Genomic DNA, 23,296 nt, shown 5'->3' on the forward strand with positions numbered 1-23,296 from the left:
GGTGAGCTAATGATAGGTCACGTGTTTTTCCTTCGTGCCAGAGGCTGATGTACTGCAGTACTGCATGTAAAAGTACTTTGACTGCGCCACTGTTACACAGGCCGGATGTACTTTTTACTTTTACAAGTGTACATCTCTTAAATCGGGTCTTTTCTGACTGGACTCTGGCAGCTGCTGCAGTCAGGAAACAGGAAGTTGATTAACTGTGACGTAAAACAGGTAAACAAACAAACGGACTTCAGTACGAAAAGAATCACTTTGAGCCCCAGAGGGCGCTGCTGTTCCTCCAGGCTGCTTCGGCATGGCACGTGATGACGTAAGCCTCTCGGTATACGTCACGCCGGGGTGAAACCCGGGGGTCGGTGTCCGGAGGAGCACAGAGGAGCGGAGGAGCCGCCGAAGGAGCTGAGAGGAGCTGCCACGTCCAACATGAGGTAAGGAGTTTCGGGTCACGTGATTGCAGGTTCTTGTAGTCGGTGCTGATCAGGATCGATACTCAGACTCACTGACGGACGCGGTGTAGCGGAACTCCAGGTGATCAGGTGTCATAAACGCGCCGCGGGGGCGTGGTCCCGCAGCTCAGCGCTCACGCAGGTGGAGGTGATGAAGAGGGAGGATGAAGGTTTGTGCGCTTGGGTCTCAGAGTGAAAGGAGCTGCGGGCCACTGCTGGCTCTGTCATCTGATTGGAGGAGATTTTACCGTTCAAGTATGTCTGTGAAGGTTCTCAGTCATCCAGGTCATCGTGGTCTAAGGAGCTTGCAAAGAAAAGCGTCTGGACTTCTTTAAGTTGCTTGAAGACGTTTCACCTCTCATCCGAGAAGCTTCTTCAGTTCTAAAGTCAAATGGTGGAGAGTCCCAGATATAAACCTAGCGGGAGTATCCCCCCCACAGAGGGACAAAAGGACCCCCTGATGATCCTCTAATCGCCTGAGCCAAGGTGTGAAACCGGGTGTGGGTCCCAATCAGCCAGAGTTTCAGGTGAGCTTACTGTGAAGGTGGGGGTCAGGTTTCACAATGGCACAGAACTGAAGAAGCTTCTGGATGAGAGGTGAAACGTCTTCAAGCAACTCAAAGAAGTCCAGACGCTTTTCTCTGTAAGCTCCTTTGACTAGTGCTCAAGTACAAAACAAACAAATATTTCCTAAAATGTGTTTGTTTTTAAAATTTCAAATGTTGTGTAACAAGAGTTTGTTTCCAATCTCTTAACCAGTGTTGGTAATCGATTACATTACTGCCCATCTCTGCTCTTCACTAACACATGGGTCTGTGCACACACACGCAGCACTGCGGCTGTCGTTGTGTTTGTATGCAACAAACTGCACATAAGTGCGTGCATGAGTTTGTGAGTCTGTCACTGCACTCACACAGCCTCAGCATGTTTGTGCTCTCTGCTCATGTTGGCTTCAGATTCATCTTTTTTGGCTTTTTAAAGAACTTATTTTAACAAAAAGTCACTTCAGGGGTCAAAGTGCATTATATTTCTGCACATCAAGGTACGGGCAGCGAGTGGCCCCCAGGCCACGGTTTGAGACCCCTGGGTTAGGGTGTGAGTTTACTGTAGTGGCTGCACATGTCACTGAAACCGAGGAACAGCTGAAGCAAAGCGGTTATAAAATGTGAAACTATCATCGGCCGGGCGTTTCCTTTCCAACATCCAGCGAGCAGCAGATGCCTCGCTAAGGTCAGAGGTCAGGAGAGCGGACAGGCTGCTGATAGGAAGCAGCCTTTCTGGAACCTGACTGACGTCCAATCAGGTGCTAACCAGCTGTACCAAATAAAGTGTCAGGGGGGCAAGGCAAGTTTATTTGTACAGCACAATTCAACAACAAGGTGATTCAAAGTGCTTTACAGAGACATTAGAAACAAGAACAAATAAAAAGCATGATTTAAAATTGATTAAAACAAACAAACAGAACAGTAGATAAAATCAGTAGTTAAAATGTAAGTTTTGAAATTTAAGCTTAAAAGTAAAACAGTGTGGATTTGGTGCTTTATTCAAATGCAGCTGAGAACAGGTGAGTCTTCAACCTGGATTTAAATAAACTGAGTGTTTCAGCTGATCTGAGGCTTTCTGGGAGTTTGTTCCAGATATAAGGAGCATAAAAGCTGAATGCAGCTTCTCCGTGTCTGGTTCTGACTCTGGGAACTGATAACAGACCGGATCCAGATGACCTGAGGGATCTGGAAGGTTCATGCTGGGTCAGGAGGTCACTGATGTATTTTCATTCATTCATTTCATTTATTTGTTCATTTTCAGGAACAACAAATACCTATATTGAACATAAAATGCACAAAACAAAAAACAAAAATTGCCTGAAAAAGGAGTGGGACGAAGAAAACTTATTAAATCCCACCCCTATACTCACTCATCAACAAAAAAAACAAACTTCCCGCAGCTACGCCCATCATTGCATACAGTCCCATCAACAGCCCCGGGCAGATACAAGCATCTAAACTGCAGCTCGCAAACAACAATTAGAGCCTTCATAACTGAATACAGAATATATAAATTATAAATTGCATTACCACAGGTAACAGGCAGTAATAACTACAAGTAACAAACACACACATACACACATACATATACATACATATATATCTACACACACATGTACATATATGTACATACATACGCACACTCTTTTTTTTTTTTAATCCATACCAGCAATGGTAAGAGGACAGACATTACAGAGCACACTAAAAGCATCATTGAGTATACTGTGACCAGACCAACTGTTTGTAGAGAAATTTAAATCTATGAATATTTTTGCATTGTTTCAATTGTAAACTCAGACTGTTCCAGATTTTCACACCACATACAGACACACAAAAGCCTTTACGGGTTGTTCGAGTTCTGGGTAATTTGAATTCTCCAAATCCTCTCACATTATAAACCTTTTCTCGAATTTCAAATCTAGTTTGTAAATTTGCCGGTAAAAGTTTAGTAAAAGCTTTATACAAAATTATGGATGTATTGTAATTAACCAGATCCTGGAATTTAAGTAACTTTGCCTGAAGAAAGAGTTTGTGAGTATGATCTAGATAACCAGCCTTGTGAATAACACGCAGTGCTCGTTTCTGTACTGTGACTAATGGATTAGTTGTATTTTTATATGTATTTCCCCACACTTCCACACAATATGTAAGATATGGAAGAACCAGGGTACAGTACAGAGTACGAAGTGCATCTTTATCAAGGTATGGTTTCACTTTGTTCAAAACTGCGAGGCTTCTGGAAATTTTGGTTTTTATGTGTCTGACGTGGGGTTTCCATGAAATTTTATTATCAATTACGACTCCCAAAAATTTGTTTTCACTCACGTTATCAATTGGTACACCTTCAATGATAATTGGTAATTCTATATTATATTTTAAATTACCAAAAAACATTGCTTTAGTTTTATTTATATTTAATGATAATTTATTTATGTCCATCCATTTTTTTATTAATTTTAGCTCCCTGTTTACGGTCATTACAAGATCAGTATAATCATCGCTACTGAAAAATATGTTGGTGTCATCTGCGAACAGTATGAGTTTAAGTACTTGAGAAACATCAAAAATATCATTTATGTATACATTGAAAAGTTTTGGTCCCAACACTGACCCTTGGGGAACACCACATGTAATACCAAGTTTCTCTGAATGGTAATGCCCTATGCTAACATATTGTTCCCGACCCGTTAGGTAACTTTTTAACCAGTTACCAGCTTTCCCTCGAATACCATATCTTTCCAATTTATCCAATAATATTGAGTGATTGATTGTGTCGAAGGCCTTTTTGAGGTCAACAAAAATACCAACTGCATATTTATTTTTATCCAGTGTATCAGTAATTTCTTCTACTGCCTCAATTATCGCCATTGAAGTGGTTCTTTGTGTTCTGAAACCATACTGACCAACATTTATTATTTGATGTTTTTCAAGGAATTTTTCTAATCTTGAATTAAAAAGTTTTTCTAGAATTTTTGAGAATTGAGGCAGTAGAGAAATAGGCCTATAATTGGTAAAACTGTGTTTGTCATTACTTTTATATAGTGGTATTACTTTCGCAATTTTCATTTTTTTTGGAAAACAACCGGACTGAAATGATAAATTACAGATATATGTTAAGGGACTAGCAATATTCAGAATAACCTGTTTAACTACAGACATATTTATGTCATGATAATCCATTGAAGACTTACTTTTACATTCTAATGTGATATTTATTACTTCTTGCTCATTTGTAGCTGAGAGGAACAGTGAAGAGGGATTTGATTTTATATTACTGATATTTTCATTTTTATGACACGGGATGTCCGCTGCTAGTTCAGGGCCAACATTTATGAAGAATTTATTGAACCCATCGACAATATTACTCATGTTGTGATTTTCACCATTTGCATCAGTAAAATATTCAAAATATGATGTTCCAGAAGATCCTTGTTTAATTAAGTTGTTTAACACATCCCAAGTTCCTTTTATATTGTTTTTATTTTCATATAATCTTCTTCTATAATAAAGTTGTTTGCTCGTTCTTATAATATCAGTCAATTTATTTCTATATGCTTTATATCTTTGTTCCACTTCTTTTGTTTTTACTTTGATAAACTGTTTATACAGATTGTTTTTCTTTTTGCAAGCATTAATAATTCCTTTTGTGAGCCAAGGACTTTTTATCTTTTTTTTCTTTGTCATGTGTTCGTTTACAGGACAATGTTTATTGTACCACATAGTAAAAATATCTAGAAAATTATCATAAGCCTTGTCCACATCTGACTCTTCATACACCGAACTCCATTTTGGTCCTAAACCATTCAGAGCTTTATAGACCAGCATCAGGACTTTAAAGTCTATCCTCTGACGGACAGGCAGCCAGTGTAAGGACCTCAGAGCTGGACTGATGTGGTCCACTTTTTTGGTCTTAGTGAGGACTCGAGCAGCAGAGTTCTGAATGAGCTGTAGTTGTCTGACTGATTTTTTAGGTAGACCTGTAAAGATGCTGTTACAGTAATCAAGCCTACTAAAGATGAATGCATGGACTAGTTTTTCCAGGTCCTGTTGAGACATCAGATCTTTTATCCTTGATATATTCTTGAGGTGATAGTAAGCTGACTTTGTTATTGTCTTAATGTGTTTTTCTAAGTTTAGGTCTGCATCCATCACTACACCCAAATTTCTCGCCTGGTTTGTGGTTTTTAGATGTATAGATTGAAGTTCTCTGGTGACCTGTAATCGTTTTTCTTTGGCGCCAAAGACTATTACCTCAGTTTTGTTTTTGTTTAGCTGGAGAAAATTGTGGCACAACCAGTCATTGATTTCCTCAATGCATTTACCAAGAGCCTGTACAGGGCCTCGGTCTCCTGGTGACATTGTGATATATATTTGTGTGTCATCTGCATAGCTGTGGTAGTTTATTTTGTTCTTTATAATCTGTGCCAGTGGGAGCATGTAGATGTTAAACAGAAGGGGTCCCAAGATGGAACCTTGGGGAACTCCACATGTGATGCTTGTCTGCTCAGATGTGAAGTTACCTATTGATACAAAGTATTTCCTGTTTTCTACGTATGTTTTGAACCAGTTTAGTACAGTTCCTGAAAGACCTGCCCAGTTCTCCAGTCGTTTGAGTAATATGTTGTGGTCAACTGTATCAAATGCTGCACTGAGATCCAGTAAAACTAAGACTGACATTTTTCCACTGTCTGTATTCAGACATATGTCATTAAACACTAAACAGAGCGGTTTCAGTGCTGTGGTTCTGTCTAAAACCTGACTGGAAGGCATCGTAGCAATTATTCTGTTTTAAGAAGTAACTGAGCTGTTGAGAAACTGCTTTTTCAATGATCTTAAAAATGGGAGATTTGAGATCGGCCTGTAGTTTTTCATTTGTGTCTTGTCAAGATTGTCCTTTTTCAGTATAGGTTTGATTACAGCAGTTTTTAGTGATTCTGGAAACACACCTGATAATAAAGAAAAGTTGACGATCTGTAACAGGTCTGACTCTAAAGTCTTTGAGACCTTTTTGAAAAAACTTGTTGGCAGGACATCTAAACAGCAGGAGGAGGAGTTCAGCTGACCTAAGATGTCCTCCAGGTCTTTGCTGTTAATAGGTTGAAACTGTTTCATGGTGTTTAAACAGTTTTTCGGTGGACACAGTACATATCCTGGATCTGCTGTTGATGTACCAATTGCTTGTCTAATTTTTTGGATTTTGTCAGTGAAGAATTTGGCGAAGTCATTGCAGGCCATGGTCGAATGAAGTTCAGCTGCCACTGACACAGGAGGGTTTGTTAGCCTGTCAACTGTAGAAAATAAGACCCGAGCATTATGGCTGTTTTTAGTGATGATGTCAGAGAAGTAGGACCTCCTTGCATTCCTCAGTTGTAAATTATAATTGTGAAGTTTCTCTTTATAAATGTCATAATGAACCTGGAGGTTTGTTTTTCTCCATCTGCGCTCAGCTTTCCTACACTCTCTTTTTTCATTTTTCACCAGTGTGGAGTTTCTCCATGGAGACTTTTTCCTTCCAGAGATAACCTTCACCTTAATGGGAGCAATAGTGTCCATTACATTTAACATGTTAGCATTGAAGCTATTGACGAGCTCATTGACTGACCCTCTGGACAGGTCAGGTGTTAATGGGAAGACCTGGTTAAAGATCTCACTACTGTGTTCAGTTATACACCGTTTTGTGATCACTGTTGTTGATACATTTGTGTGGGCTGAGATTTTACTTTCAAAGAAAAAGGGCGTGTTTACTGATGGTGCTGGGTGGGAGCAGGCTTTCACTGAGCATGTGCAATAGGAACAGGCTGGTGTGCGTGTAACGTTCGCAGAAGGATGCGTGCGGGCCTGGTCCCAGGCCTCTGATGAGGAGGGGGCCGGACCTCTGTGACGTCCTGACGAGTGTCGCTTTGCTTCCTCTCAGACTCATCCTCATCTCGCTGCTCTTCTCGCTCGGACTCGGTGCTCAGCAGCTGTCGCTGTCGGGGATGTACGGCAGCCTGTGCTCACCAAACTTCCCGGAGCCGTATCCCCGGGACATGCAGCTGCGCTGGAACATCAGCATTCCTGACGGCTTCCAGATCAAGCTCTACTTCAGCCACTTCGACCTGGAGCCGTCTTACCTGTGCGAGTACGACTACGTCAAGGTGAGACACAGGATGCCAGTTTTTGGTGTGTGTGTGTGTGTTTGCGCGCCACAGTGATGTCACAAACTATGGTTCTCTGTCTGCAGGTGGAGGCTGAGGGGGAGGTGCTGGCGCTGTTCTGTGGGAAGGAGCAGACGGACACGGAGGCGGTGCCGGCTCAGCAGGCCCTCACTTCCCCCAGAAACTCCCTCAGCCTCCTCTTCTCCTCCGACTTCTCCGACGAGGAGCGGTTCTCCGGGTTCGTGGCTCACTACAGCGCCGTGGGTAAGAACCAGACCCAGCCCGCCCGAGCAGACGGGTTCGGTCTCTCGCCATGACGTCTCCTCTGGAGCCGGAGTTTGGACCTTCAGGTGTTCATCGGAGTTCTGCTCGGTGCTGGTCTGAAGGTGGGACCGAGCAGAACTCTGACGAGCAGTGAGCGAGTCTGCGGACTTCCTGTTTCAGTGCGACTCAGTTTCAGAGGTCACCTGACAAAAAGGCGCAGTTTGTTTGCGTTTCTCATCTGATGCTTGTTTCCTGTCTCCTCTGGTCCCGCCTCTGGCCCCGCCCCTCTAGACGTAGACGAGTGCAGCGAGCGGAGTGGCGAGGACGCGCTCTGCGATCATTTCTGCCACAACTACATCGGAGGATACTACTGCTCCTGTCGCTATGGTTACCGGCTGCACTCTGACAACCACACCTGCAGAGGTGAGCGCAGACATCGGCTCGGGTGTCATAATCCACAGCACCCACAGCTGATTGCTCGCGTTCATCCACAAGTACAGTAGCGTGCGCTGCGGGGCTCTGCTTTCCAAAGATATGAGCCCCACATGAACCACGGGTGGGGGAGGAATGTGTGGGTCCTCACGTGTCCTGACAGATCAGTGCTGTGGACCGTGACCCCGCTGTGACTGATAGCGGCGCCTGATCGGTGGTAAATATTTGCGTGTTTCTGTGTGGGGGAGGCAGGCTCTGTCTGAGTTCTGCCTGTGCGTGTTCACGTCTGAGGGTTTGCTACAGAGCGACGACCTCTCGGTGACCTCTGACTGATTACAGAACCATTATAACACAACACACTGAGTGTGCAAAAGTCTTGAGTCTCACCTCTTTTCTTTGCTTCCGGTTAGCCACGCCCCTTTAATGTCTCATATTTTTTCCCCTCCCAAACATGGATGCAACAAATATGATACAAAACACAGATATACAAATGAGTATTTAATCCACTGTGATCGTTCAGGAACATCTGGAAACATCTGACTATCAGCATGACAACAGTGCAAACACAAAGCTGTGCATTAAAGCACAGCTGGATAGAAACACACAAGCCTGTGAGAGCCGAACATCAGTGTGGGAAGAGCTGTGAGTGTCCTTCAGGAAGCCTGCAGATCCTCAGAGAGCAAATATACAAACTCAGTTTTTGACTCTGCTTTTCTGTGTGTGTGTGTGTGTGTGTGTGTGTGTGTGTGTGTGTGTGTGTGTGTGTGCGTGTGTGCTAAAATGCACTACTGTAAATGATGTATAGACAATCATTCTGTACAATACAATAATTATAGTTCTACAACTGTTTATTAATAGTAGCAATTGTATCTCTACAATCTCAAATAGTTTTCATATTTTAACCATATTTATATCCTGTTCATAGCTTGTACACTCACTGCAGCCAGTACATACTTAGAGCATATTCATAACATGCCTTCATACGGTGTACATTGTAACATACCTATAATAGATCCATATTTTGTAATATATCAATATTATTGCCAAAGCACTTTCTGGATGGATGCAAACTGCATTTCTGTTGTCTTGCACTTGTGACGTGTGCAATCACAGTAAAGTTGAATTCTATTCTGTTCAGTGGAGTGCAGCAGCGATGTGTTCAGGGAACGCTCCGGAGTTCTGAGCAGCATTGACTTCCCTGCTCCGTACCCAAAGAGCTGCGAGTGCTTGTACCGCATCGAGGTGGAGGATGGCTTCAGGCTCCGCCTCCAGTTTGACTCACACTTTGATGTGGAGGATCACCCTGACGTCAGCTGTCCCTATGACTACATTAAGGTGAAGAAAACACACACACAGACACACACTCGGGTGACGTGTTGGAGCTGTTAATCAGCTGTTTTCCTGTCAGATTAAAGCAGGAAGTGCTGTGTTCGGTCCGTTCTGCGGCGATCGATCTCCAGGAGTCATTCAGACCGACAGCAACGTGGCCTCCATCGTGTTCCACAGCGATAGCTCTGGAGAAAACCTCGGCTGGAGGCTCGGCTACACGGCTACAGGTGAGTCCATGTCCAGGTGATGCAAACAGACACACAGCTGGGAGTTATAGCTTTTATTGTCTCCTGACAGGAAGTCAATGTCCCGTGCCCAATACTCCGCCCAACGCCCTGATGAACCCCTTCCAATCAGAATACTTCTTTAAAGACCACATCCTGTTCACCTGTGAGCCTGGATACCACCTGCTGAAGGTAGGGGGCGTGTCACATCAGCTGAGTTTGGTCAACCCAAATGATGTTTAGTTTGTTTCAAAAACAGCGGCGCTGCGCACGTGAAGGAATGGGCCAGCGCACTGGCGTCCGTTTGACAGATCGAACTGTCAAACGGATCGGTCACGCAGAGCGCGAACGCGGCGTGCGTCCGAGCTATGCGCCACAGGTGTAGATCAGCTGTGCGGGTCACATGGTCTGCAGTGATGCTGCTTGTTGCTAACCTGGCTGCGCTGTCTCTGCTCAGGACGGAGGTCACCTGGATCACTATCAGATCGACTGCCGGGCCGATGGATCGTGGAGCGACCGTCCTCCTCCGTGCCACAGTAAGACTGCTCGACCTTTGACCTCTCCAGAGTGTTTGTGTTTCAGTGTCTCCCGTGTTTGAGTCTGGGTTACTGCTGCTGCAACCTGTTTCCTGGAGCACACACGCCACCTGCTGGCTCTCTGCAGACTCTACAGGAGCGTCACAGTAGTGCTAGTTAGGCTTTCGTTTAGTAAACCTGAAGCTCCGCCTTTTCTGATGCTCTGTTAGTACAGTAGTGACCTCACAGCAGCCATGTTATTGGTCACATGATGTCATTAAAAGGCTCCAACAGCACAAACGCGGCCCACGGGTCCAGCTCAGGTGAAGTTAGTAGCTACAGCCACCTGTGTCACCATCCACATGTCAGTCGCAGAGGCCACGCCCCTAATAATGCAAACAGGTGAGTTACGACTGACATGTTTATTTTACCACCGCGGGGAGGGGGGGACTGGCTGACCAGGCCGGTCGTGCTGTGGTAGGCAGGCACCGCCGTGGCGTCCTGCAGATCAGTTTTGAGACTGACAGGTAGCTGTCTGTGCAGGTGCTGAGAGACAGTTCAGGTCTGCTCACACACTTTCCTCTCGCTCTCGTTTCTCTGCAGACTCCAGGAGGAAGCCAAGCTCTCTGTCCAGCATCCGGACCAATCACAGCCTAGCTTAATGAGCAAGCCAGTCTCATTGGCTAATAAAGATACTGCAGGAGCGAACAGTGTTGATGTGTCTGTATTTTCCAATAAAGCGTAAAACCAGAAGCTTCTGTCGAGTGTCTGTGACTCACATTCAGGGATCGCGGCGCTGATGTGTTTCTGTCACACGTGTTCGCGTTCTTTGTCTCGATGCGTGTTCCCGTGACGCCCCCTTCAGGACACGCTGACTCTTCAGCCTGTCGGGTCTCACGTTACGTTGAGATGAGTTTCAGATTAAAATCACGTCACACTCACGTGTCTGGATCATTGGAACACGTCAGTTCTGATTCGTTGTCGCTGTCGGTCAGCTGTAGTTTGGTTCTGGCTCATTCTTCCTCCTTTCTGCTCAGACTCAAAGCTGATTGGTGTTTTTGTCCTGTCTGTCACAGTGGTGGATTGTGGGAGTCCAAAGATGGTCGACATGGCTGACGTGGTATTTGGTAACCATGACAACAGCACACTGTTCGGTGCGACCGTTCAGTACGTGTGCAGGGAGGGCGGCGTCCAGCTTAACAGTAAGAGGTCTTCCTGTTTGGTTTCCTTCAGTGGTTGCTGTGCAGTGACAGCTCATCCGATTATTGGCTGAACCTTGTTGTTCCTCGAGCTCTGTGTCTGGTTGTAGTAAGGAAATGTTTTTATTCATTTTTATTATTTTGTTCTCATCTTTGGGCAATTTGCTCCTCATCTGTTTTTAAACATGTTGATAAAAACTGGACCTGCTATTGATAACCAGAGGCCTCCTCACACTCCGGTTACTGTTTGTAGCTTCATACAGGTGTGGTCTGAGTGGAGACTGGGTTGATTCAGAAGGAAGGAGCACAGTACCCACCTGTCTGCCAAGTACCTGCCCGTCTGCCTGTTCACCTGTCTGTCTGTTAACCCGTCTGTCTGTTAACCCGTCTGTCTGTTAACCCGTCTGCCTGTTCACCTGTCTGTCTGTTCACCTGTCTTTCTGATAACCCGTCTGTCTGTTAACCCGTCTGCCTGTTCACCTGTCTGCCTGTTCACCTGTCTGTCTGATAACCTGTCTGCCTGTTCACCTGTCTGCCTGTTCACCTGTCTGTCTGATAACCTGTCTGTCTGTTCACCTGTCTTTCTTTTCACCTGTCTTTCTTTTCACCTGTCTGTCTGTTCACCTGTCTGCCTGTTCACCTGTCTGTCTGATAACCTGTCTGTCTGATAACCTGTCTGCCTGTTCACCTGTCTGTCTGTTAACCTGTCTGTCTGATAACCTGTCTGTCTGTTCACCTGTCTTTCTTTTCACCTGTCTGCCTGTTCACCTGTCTGCCTGTTCACCTGTCTGTCTGTTAACCTGTCTGCCTGTTCACCTGTCTGTCTGATAACCTGTCTGTCTGTTCACCTGTCTTTCTTTTCACCTGTCTGTCTGTTCACCTGTCTGCCTGTTCACCTGTCTGTCTGTTCACCTGTCTGTCTGATAACCTGTCTGTCTGATAACCTGTCTGCCTGTTCACCTGTCTGTCTGTTCACCTGTCTGTCTGATAACCTGTCTGCCTGTTCACCTGTCTGCCTGTTAACCTGTCTGCCTGTTAACCTGTCTGTCTGATAACCTGTCTGCCTGTTCACCTGTCTGCCTGTTCACCTGTCTGTTCACCTGTCTGCCTGTTCACCTGTCTGCCTGTTCACCTGTCTGCCTGATAACCTGTCTGTCTGTTCACCTGTCTGCCTGTTCACCTGTCTGTCTGTTCACCTGTCTGTCTGATAACCTGTCTGTCTGTTCACCTGTCTGCCTGTTCACCTGTCTGTCTGTTCACCTGTCTGTCTGATAACCTGTCTGTCTGTTCACCTGTCTGCCTGTTCACCTGTCTGTCTGTTAACCTGTCTGTCTGATAACCTGTCTGTCTGTTCACCTGTCTTTCTTTTCACCTGTCTGCCTGTTCACCTGTCTGCCTGTTCACCTGTCTGTCTGATAAACTGTCTGCCTGTTCACCTGTCTGCCTGATAACCTGTCTGTCTGTTCACCTGTCTGCCTGTTCACCTGTCTGTCTGTTAACCTGTCTGCCTGTTCACCTGTCTGTCTGATAACCTGTCTGTCTGTTCACCTGTCTTTCTTTTCACCTGTCTACCTGTTCACCTGTCTGTCTGTTCACCTGTCTGCCTGTTCACCTGTCTGTCTGTTCACCTGTCTGTCTGATAACCTGTCTGCCTGTTCACCTGTCTGCCTGTTCACCTGTCTGTTCACCTGTCTGCCTGTTCACCTGTCTGCCTGATAACCTGTCTGCCTGTTCACCTGTCTGTCTGATAACCTGTCTGTCTGATAACCTGTCTGCCTGTTCACCTGTCTGTTCACCTGTCTGCCTGTTCACCTGTCTGTTCACCTGTCTGCCTGTTCACCTGTCTGCCTGATAACCTGTCTGTCTGTTCACCTGTCTGTCTGTTCACCTGTCTGCCTGTTCACCTGTCTGTCTGTTCACCTGTCTGTCTGATAACCTGTCTGTCTGTTCACCTGTCTGCCTGTTCACCTGTCTGTCTGATAACCTGTCTGCCTGTTCACCTGTCTGCCTGTTCACCTGTCTGATCACCTGTCTGTCTGTTCACCTGTCTGCCTGTTCACCTGTCTGCCTGTTCACCTGTCTGCCTGATCACCTGTCTGCCTGTTAACCTGTCTGCCTGTTCATCTGTCTGTCTGATAACCTGTCTGCCTGTTAACCTGTCTGCCTGTTAACCTGTCTGCCTGTTCATCTGTCTGTCTGATAACCTGTCTGTCTGATAACCTGTCTGCCTGTTAACCTGTCTGTCTGATAACCTGTCTGCCTGTTCACCTGTCTGCCTGTTCACCTGTCTGATCACCTGTCTGTCTGTTCACCTGTCTGCCTGATAACCTACCTGTCTGATCACCTGTCTGTCTGTTCACCTGTCTGCCTGATAACCTGTCTGTCTGTTCACCTGTCTGCCTGTTCACCTGTCTGCCTGATCACCTGTCTGCCTGATCACCTGTCTGCCTGTTAACCTGTCTGCCTGATCACCTGTCTGCCTGATCACCTGTCTGCCTGTTAACCTGTCTGCCTGTTAACCTGTCTGCCTGATCACCTGTCTGCCTGTTAACCTGTCTGCCTGTTCATCTGTCTGTCTGATAACCTGTCTGCCTGATGTCTCTGCGTGTCCAGCCTGCGGCCAGCCATCCCGCCCTCTCCCCCCTCAGATGAAGCGGATTGTGGGCGGTCGTAGCGCTGAGCCTGGCTTCTTCCCCTGGCAGGTCCTGCTCAGTGTGGAGGACCTGTCCAGGGTCCCAGAGGATCGCTGGTTCGGCTCTGGGGCCCTGCTGTCGGAGTCCTGGGTCCTCACAGCTGCCCACATCCTGCGGTCCCTGAGGAGGGACACCAGTGTCGTTCCCGTGGCCGCTGACCACGTCAAGGTTTCTGAAGTTCTCTCCTATATCTGTGATCAGCTTTGTGTCTCTGCCAAACCGTGGGACGGATGCTTATCGGCTGTAAGTGACCTGCTTGTTCTGTCCTTCAGGTCTTCCTTGGTCTCCATGATGCCAGAGACAAACGTCGGGCCACCAACCTCTCCGTAGACCGGATCTTCCTCCACCCGGACTTCCAACCCAACAACTACAACAACGACATCGCCCTGCTGAGGCTGAGTGAGCGGGTGGAGTTTAACCAACTCATCCGTCCAGTCTGTCTCCCACTGCCTCACACACAGGTGGGTCACAGCTCCAGCTGAGTCTGCACAAAGCCGTGTTCACTTAGGTGTGATCTCCCAACACAAAGGTCAGAGGTCACAGGGAGAGGACCTCTGAGCTGACAGACACAAAGGTTATCAGACAGACATGTTAACAGACAGAATTAAAATCCTTGTAAGAGACTGAAAATGTAAAACTAATAATAAAAGTCTGCTTTATAAAAAACTAGAATGACTTTAAAAGGATCTCAGTGATTAGGTGGAGTTAGCTTTCCTGAGCTCTTCAGGCAGGAAGACCCGGTTAAGGCCTCCTTACCTGTACAGGTGTCCGTGAGTCTGCCAGAGTGTGCTTGGCAAAGTCGGGGTAAAAACAAAGCATGGTGCTCAGCAGCAGTGCATGAACGTGAAGCCGAACCTCACCTATGCTGAGCTTGCTCCAAAGGTCAGCTGGTCCCCTCATTAAAGACGGGGGGAGGAGCTACTCCTCGACACTGAGGCTGTGTCCCATTTCAGGGTCTGCACACTTGAAGTACGCATTTCAAGTGCGGTTACGTCACCGCCACACGACGACGGCTGTCCCAATTCGAAGTGTGCTTCAAATGCCCCCCCCCCCCAACCAATCACAGCAGATGGCCCCGCCCCTCCCTGAGCCTGGTTCTGCCGGAGGTTTCTTCCTGTTAAAAGGGAGTTTTTCCTTCCCACTGTTGCCAAAGTGCTTGCTCATAGGGGGTCATATGATTGTTGGGTTTTTCTCTGTATCTATGAAGCGCCTTGAGGCGACTTATGTTGTGATTTGGCGCTATATAAATAAAATTGAATTGAATTGAAATGCATACTCCAAATCCGCCGTCGATTTCCCCAAATATCAAGCGTGGTCCGGTGCACGCTTTGTGGTCCCATATATCCCACAATTCAGAGCGCGGCGGTGGGTGTGGATTATTTTGCCGCAAAATACGGCAGACGGGAGCGGCCAAAGAGGTTTTTTTTTTTCTTTTTTTCCCAAACTTTATTGAAATTATAAAGCGAACAGTCAGTCATTCCAGTTCAGTTTGTACAGTAGACATACAAGGCAAATAAGAGTAACAATATACAGTACAATGAAATAAATAAAGGATAAAAAAGAAAAAAAAAGGGGGGAATGTGACAGACTTCATAACAACTTTGTACTTGAAAGTTGTGACAGCTCATTCGTTGAACATTTCTGAATGAATTTCAATCAATGATAAACCTTTTATATTGGAAGTTAATTTAAGAGAGTTTAAGTAATATTCAATTTCAATCAAAAACAAATTAAATGATGGGGTTGAGTTTTGAAATTTACATTTATGTATGTGGAATTTCCCTAATAAGATGGAGCGGCCGAAGAGTGAACTGTCAAAAGTACTGAATATGACGTCACTCATTTATGTGCCAATGTGTAATAATTAAAGTCAGTCATATATCCACAAACACAACAAGCTGAAAGTCAGTGATATATATATATATATATATATATATATATATATATATATATATATATATATATATATATATATATATATATATATATATGATAAACCGGATAAACCGCCCGCAGGGGCGTGCTGGGTGTTTTTTTTATATATATATACACACACACACCCAGCACACCCCTGCGGGCGGTTTATCCTTCAAGCTCGGGTCCTCTACCAGAGGCCTGGGAGCTTGAGGGTCCTGCGCAGTATCTTAGCTGTTCCCAGGACTGCGCTCTTCTGGACAGAGATCTCCGATGTTGTTCCCGGGATCTGCTGGAGCCACTCGCCTAGCTTGGGAGTCACCGCACCTAGTGCTCCGATTACCACGGGGACCACCGTTACCTTCACCCTCCACATCCTCTCGAGCTCTTCTCTGAGCCCTTGGTATTTCTCCAGCTTCTCGTGTTCCTTCTTCCTGATATTGCTGTCATTCGGAACCGCTACATCGATCACTACGGCCATCTTCTTCTGTTTGTCTACCACCACTATGTCCGGTTGGTTAGCCACCACCATTTTGTCCGTCTGTATCTGGAAGTCCCACAGGATCTTAGCTCGGTCATTCTCCACCACCCTTGGGGGCATCTCCCATTTTGACCTCGGGACTTCCAGGTTATACTCGGCACAGATGTTCCTGTACACTATGCCGGCCACTTGGTTATGGCGTTCCATGTATGCCTTGCCTGCTAGCATCTTGCACCCTGCTGTTATGTGCTGGATTGTCTCTGGGGCATCTTTACACAGCCTGCACCTGGGGTCTTGCCTGGTGTGATAGACCCCAGCCTCTATGGATCTTGTGCTCAGAGCTTGTTCTTGTGCTGCCATGATTAGTGCCTCTGTGCTGTCTTTCAGTCCAGCTTTGTCCAGCCACTGGTAGGATTTCTGGATATCAGCCACCTCCTCTATCTGCCGGTGGTACATACCGTGCAGGGGCCTGTCCTTCCATGATGGTTCCTCGTCTCCCTCCTCTTTCTTGGGTTTTTGCTGCCTGAGGTATTCACTGAGCACTCGGTCAGTTGGGGCCATCTTCCCAATGTATTCTTGGATGTTCGTTGTCTCATCCTGGACTGTGGTGCTGACACTCACCAGTCCCCGGCCCCCTTCCTTCCGCTTAGCGTACAGCCTCAGGGTGCTGGACTTGGGGTGAAACCCTCCATGCATGGTAAGGAGCTTTCTTGTCTTTATGTCAGTGGCTTCCATCTCCTCCTTTGGCCAGCCTATTACCCCAGCAGGGTACCTGATCACGGGCAGGGCGTACGTGTTGATGGCCCGGATCTTGTTCTTACCATTCAGCTGACTCCTCAGGACTTGCCTGACCCTCTGCAGGTACTTGGTGGTTGCAGCCTTTCTAGCGGCCTCTTCATGGTTCCCATTTGCCTGCGGGATCCCCAGGTACTTGTAACTGTCCTCTATGTCTGCAATGTTGCCTTCTGGTAGTTCAATCCCCTCAGTTCTGACTACCTTCCCTCTCTTTGATACCATCCGACTACACTTCTCCAGTCCGAACGACATTCCAATGTCATTGCTGTATAGCCTGGTAGTGTGGATCAGTGAATCGATGTCTCGTTCACTCTTGGCATACAGCTTGATGTCATCCATGTACAGGAGGTGGCTGACAACTGCTCCGTTCCGTAGTCGGTATCCGTAGCCAGTCTTGTTAATGATCTCACTGAGGGGGTTCAGGCCTATGCAGAACAGCAGTGGGGACAGAGCATCTCCTTGGTAGATCCCGCACTTGATGGTGACTTGTGCTATGGGCTTGGAGTTGGCCTCTAGTGTTGTACGCCACATCCCCATTGAGTTCCTGATGAAGGCTCTTAGGGTCCCATTGATCTTGTACAATTCTAGGCATTCCAGTATCCAGCTGTGGGGCATTGAGTCATAGGCCTTCTTGTAATCAATCCAGGCAGTGCACAGGTTGGTCAGTCTGGTCTTGCAGTCTCGGCTGATTGTTCTGTCTACCAGTAGCTGGTGTTTTGCGCCTCTGGTATTCTTGCCAATTCCTTTCTGTGTCCCACTCATGTATTGACCCATGTGCCTGTTCATCTTAGCCGATATGATGCCTGACAGGAGCTTCCATGTAGTACTGAGGCAGGTTATTGGTCGGTAGTTGGAGGGGACCGGTCCCTTCTTGGGGTCCTTGGGGATCAGGACCGTCCGGCCTTCAGTTAGCCATTCCGGGTGTCTCTCGTTAACTAGCAGCTGGTTCATTTGTGCTGCCAGACGCTCGTGGAGTGCAGTCAGCTTCTTCAGCCAGTAGGCGTGAACCATGTCGGGCCCTGGTGCTGTCCAACTCTTCATACTGGAGACCCTTTCTTGGATATCTGCCACTGTGATGGTTACTGGACCCTGTTCAGGGAGGTCGCTGTGGTCTGCCCTCAGATCCACTAGCCACTGAGCATTGCCGTTATGGGTTGCGTCCTTCTCCCATATGCTCTTCCAGTATTGCTCCGTCTCCAGCCTTGGTGGTGCTGTTCTCTTATTATTGTTCCCTTGCCACTGAGAGTACACCTTTGCTGGTTCTGTGGAGAACAGCTGGTTTATTCTCCTGCCTTCTATCTCTCTGGTGTACCTCCTCAAGCGGCTGGCCAAGGCTGTGAGTCTTTGCTTGGCAGTTTCCAAGGCCTCAGGTATGGACAGCTTGCTGTATTTCTTATGCACCTTCTTTGTCGCACCTTTCTGCAACTCCGTTAGTTGGCTAACCTCCCTCCGTGCTACTTTGATCTTGCCCTCTAGCCTCCTTCTCCATGGAGGGTACTGCCCCTTGTGGCTGTTCAACTTGTAGCCAAGCATCTCACTGATCACTGCTGCCGTATTGTAGATCAGCTTGTTAGTGTCGGTAATCGTGGTTGTAGGTATTGTCCGTAGTGCTGCATTAACATCATCTAGCAGACCTTCTGAGGGTACTTCACGTAATCTTGGTAACCGGCTACGGGGGATCCAGGTTTCAAGCTTGGCCATTATCCTATTTTTCAGGTCAGTTCCTCTCGCACTCAACGATCCTTCTCCTATCACACTTGGGGCTATGTACCCAATCTCGGGTGGGGGTGATGATATCTCCCCCCTGACCTGGCGTCCTGACTCCTCCTTGCCGTAGCATTTGTGTTGTACCTCGTCAATCTCTAGCTGTGAGAGCAGTCCCTTCTTTCGAATGTTGGAACACTGAGCTACTAGTTGTTTCGCCGTCATTGTGGATGTTGGGTATCGAAGAATCCATAGGTCCCTCATCCTATTCATGTAGCCCCTGCCGCCGGGGTTACTTGCGTAGTAGCATTCCAACAACGCCCTGTTTTCGTCTCTTGCCCACCGATGCCTTCTTGTTCCAGTAGCCCACTTTTCGTCAGGGTGCCCTGGTTCCTCAACACCTGACGCGGACCTTGTTGATCCGGGCGACGCCTTCATATTTATCTGTCTCGCTCATGTCTGCGGTAGGCTCGCTTAGCATAGGGGGTCTAGCCTTAGGACCCTTACTGGATACAGATGCCCAAGGCAGGAATCGAATTTGCGATCCTGGGTTCCAAAGGCGTGTAGTCTAACCACTACGAGATATATATATATATATATATATATATATATATATATATATATATATATATATATATATATATATATATATATATATATATATATATATATATCTCATAATAATCTGACAATACTATAACATTGGCCATATTATATTTACATTAACACAGTGAGATGATTTTAGTCTCATGAACAACATTAGCTAATTGTTATTTACTAACTAATCTTAAATGACTGTTCAGCAATGACGTCTCAGACACGTCTGCTTTGGGCTCGATGTGGACACGTTTGCTTTATTTCCAGTATTTTTGAATCACATGTTTCTTTATTTTTACTGGTGATGTCATCGCCTGTTTGAGGCAGTGAGATCAGATCGACTAAGGATGTAAATATTTTACTGATCTGTCTGCTGCTTGACCTCTGACCTCTGTCTTTACCCCAGGATGACCCCCTGGCACCTCCCCCCAACTCTCTGGGTGTGGTTGCTGGTTGGGGAATCTCCAACCCCAATGCCTCTGCTTCTTCCTCCCCCTCATCCACTCTGACCTTTGACCCTGTGTTGGACACCGACCTCGAGATGACCTCTGACCTCCTGCAGTATGTGAAGCTGCCTGTGGTCTCCCAGGCCGAGTGTGAGGCGAGCTACGCCTCGCGCTCCGTCAGCTACAACATCACTGACAACATGTTCTGTGCCGGCTTCTTCGAGGGGGGGCGGGACACCTGCCTAGGGGACAGCGGGGGTGCATTTGTAATGGAGGACGAGGTCAGCCGGAGGTGGGCGGTGTTTGGGTTGGTGTCCTGGGGTGGACCAGAGGAGTGCGGGAGTCTGAGAGTGTATGGAGTCTATACCCGAGTGGCCAAATACGTGGAGTGGATACAGAGCCACCTTCACGCTGCCCCCTGGTGGTGATGCTGGGTTTTTTAACACTTTGTTTTTATTGGTAGTTTTGTATATTTTTTACAAAACATTCAGACATTAACAAGTACAGAGCACTAGGCTTGCAAAGATGCATTAAAAAAAAAGGTATCCATTTATGGTACAATCAAATCAAACAGGTGAATTACAGCGATGATACTTTTGGTACCAGAATTTATAATATTTTTCCATTCAAGTAAAGGTCCCATTTTTTCCATTACTTCTCAAATTTATCAGCAGCAAGTCTTAATGAAAAAGTCTCTCCATTGTGTAAATTTCCTTGGTAATGCCTATCCAGTCCAAAAATGACGGTGGAGCCACGTTTAGCCATTTGCGAGTTATGGTTTTCTTTGCACCAGCCAGTAGTTTTAATAAAAGGTATTTGTCCGATTTCCTCAGTCCTTGGTATGAGGGGAAACATCAGCGAAAGGCCTGCTCAAAATGACACCCTTGAGCGACAGTTGGAAAACATCGCGGAACGGATCACTGCAGTTGTGAGGTCTCAGAATCAAAAGACTGACAACACCATGGAACAGAAGTTTGATACCATCATGGGGAGGCTCGCGGCTCTCCAACGGGAGATCGAGGGACCAGTGTCAGAGGGCTAAATTTGAGCTGCTCACAAAGGAGAAATCAACAATATTCAACATTTGGACACCACGGCGCCAGCTGCTAGGCCCAAGGCTGGAGCCCACCAAAACAACTCCCAACTCCCTGATAACGACTGTGTGATGACTATTCTTCCCGTCCCATGAAGGCCACCTGGGTTGGCTGGCAGACTGTTTACTTAGCCTGATAGAGCGAAGGACACTGTCTCCGCTGAACTATGGACACGCACACACATACACTTACACTGATAGGCACTCACTCATCCCCCCTCCCTTTCCAACGCCTTCGATGCTTGTTTCCGGCGAGGGAACACGGCGGGTCTGTGTGCCGCGCTGGAATGATAGCGCTGTGCAGGGTGGCTGCTGTGTTTCTTCGGATTACTCCTCACCCCCCACCCACCCCTGTGGCTTGTCATGTCTTCACAATGTTGTGCTGTGGACATTTATGTGCTTTTTTGTGCAAAGGAGTTTTTTGTTTCCTGTTCTCATGCTGTCCTACCATGGAAGCACAGCATGAGTAGGGGTCTCTTTTTTCCTCTTGTACTTTCCCCACTGTAGTGTACATTTCAATGTTTTTTCTCTGATTCTACCAATCTCCGACCTGTATCCCCATGTAATGTTTGTGCTATATGTGTAAGGTCGGGGGGGGGGGGGGGTCCCATTTCACTGCAGGGCAACCTGCATGTGACGAATAAAGCTTTGATTGAAGATCATTCCAGCAGTCAGACAGTCAGACAGCTACTGATTTGATATTTTTTATTTTGTTTACTAGAACGAGAGCCCGCCTCACATCATCGTGAGTTTGTCCGTTTCGAACAAAGCCTGTTTGATCTGTATCTGCTAGTTCTGAAGTTATAAATTCCAACTGTTTAGCTAATAGTGTTGCAAATATCCTGTAGTCAATATTCACGACTGATATGGGTCTGTAGGAACCACGTTCTGTTTTGTTCTTACCCGGTTTGGGAATTACTGAAATACCTGCTCGTTTCCAGGATGGGGGTATCTCCCCCTGTAAGCACATGGTTAAAGCAAACCCTCAGCAGAGGGGCTACGAGATCTCTGCTTGTACCACTCTGCCGGGTAGCCGTCCTCACCGGCCATCTTATTTGAAACGGCCTGGTTAATCTCCTCCGCAGTTACTGTTGGTGTTAATCTTTTATTTTGTTCCTATCGATGGTAAATCAAGGAAAGAAATGCATTAACAGAGGGCACATCTGTCGTGGTGGGTTCTGCGTACAGTCGGGTATAATAGGTCACAAAAGATTCTTTATGCTTTTCATGTCATATCTTATCATTTGCTGGGTTTTTAATTCTCTGAATAAATCTGTCAGCCTGCTGTTTCCTCTTGGCTTCTTGGATTTGGGACCATTTTCATAATAATTCTGCATGAATTTAGCCCTTTTCTCTATTTGGTCATCATATAACCTGTTTAATATCTGTTGTGCTTCTTTCATTTGTGATAAGGTGTCATCATTGTTACTTTTCAATGAGGTCTTTTAGATGTTTCTCTGTTTCCTTTTTTTATATGAGGACCACAAAACTAGATTCCCTCTAAGAACTGCCTTTGCTGCATCCCATAAAATACTGAGAAACATCACCATTGTTATTATAGTCCATGTATTCCTTAAATTCTTCTTTTACAAACCTTTTGAATTTTACATCCTTTAGTAGACCAATATGAAGCGTCCATGAGTGCAGATGGAGTGTCAGGTACACGCCTGCATGGTCCGAAATATCTCTCAGCCCTATATCACAATTTACAATCCTGTGCTTATCAAAGTGTGACATAAAAAATAGTCCAGTCTTGAATACATATGGTGGGAATGTGAAAACCAACCCTTCTTCTTAAGCATCCTTTTAACATATAGAGCTTCTGATTGTGACACTTTAGTTTTACTGGACGTGTCCAGAAATGGATTCAAGTGAATATTCCAATCTCACCACATATTAATACGCCTGATGTTTCTGTTGCAATTAATTCAAAAAGGGTCCTGATCAGATCTTTATCAGTCCCTGGCCGTCTGTACACATTAAACATGTAACTTCCTTGTGATCTGTGTACCCTTTAGCCAGCATATAACGCCCCTCCTCATCTCTGATTTGTGAGGAAAGCTGGAAATGTACTTTGACAATAAGGCCACTCCTCTAGAATGTTTTTTTTTTATATGTGAGGAATAATACAGATTTTAAACCCCATTTTACACAATTTTTTGTGCTCGGTGGCAGAAAGATGTTTCCTGCCAGAAAATGGTAAATGGTCTGTATTTATATAGCGCTTTACACATCCATTCACACGCACATTCACACACTGGTGATGGCAGCTACATTGCAGCCACAGCCACCCTGGGGCGCACTGACAGAGGCGAGGCTGCGGACATGGCGCCACCGGGCCCTCTGACCACCACCAGTAGGCAACGGGTGAAGTGTCTCGCCCAAGGACACAACGATCGAGACTGGCGGAGCCGGGCTTGAACCGGCAACCTTCTGATTACAAGATGAACTGCCAACTCTTGAGCCACGGTCGCCA

The 23,296-nt window shown here is 46.3% G+C and overlaps 1 protein-coding gene across 1 annotated transcript; it reads left to right on the forward strand.

Annotated features, from left to right (window-relative positions):
• Positions 1-29: 29 nt before the first annotated feature.
• Positions 30-23,296, forward strand: masp1 (MBL associated serine protease 1). The gene is made up of 13 exons (XM_080890153.1): positions 30-434; positions 6,912-7,134; positions 7,221-7,398; positions 7,690-7,821; positions 8,969-9,165; positions 9,239-9,386; positions 9,457-9,575; positions 9,841-9,919; positions 10,975-11,100; positions 11,351-11,425; positions 13,711-13,958; positions 14,063-14,251; positions 19,688-23,296. The coding sequence occupies exons 1-13, from the start codon at positions 430-432 to the stop codon at positions 20,153-20,155; spliced, it is 2,187 nt and encodes a 728-aa protein (XP_080746279.1). The 5' UTR covers positions 30-429; the 3' UTR covers positions 20,156-23,296.

The sequence above is a fragment of the Rhamphochromis sp. 'chilingali' genome (assembly GCF_963969265.1).
Source record: "Rhamphochromis sp. 'chilingali' genome assembly, chromosome: 8".
Taxonomy (NCBI): Eukaryota; Metazoa; Chordata; class Actinopteri; order Cichliformes; family Cichlidae; genus Rhamphochromis; species Rhamphochromis sp. 'chilingali'.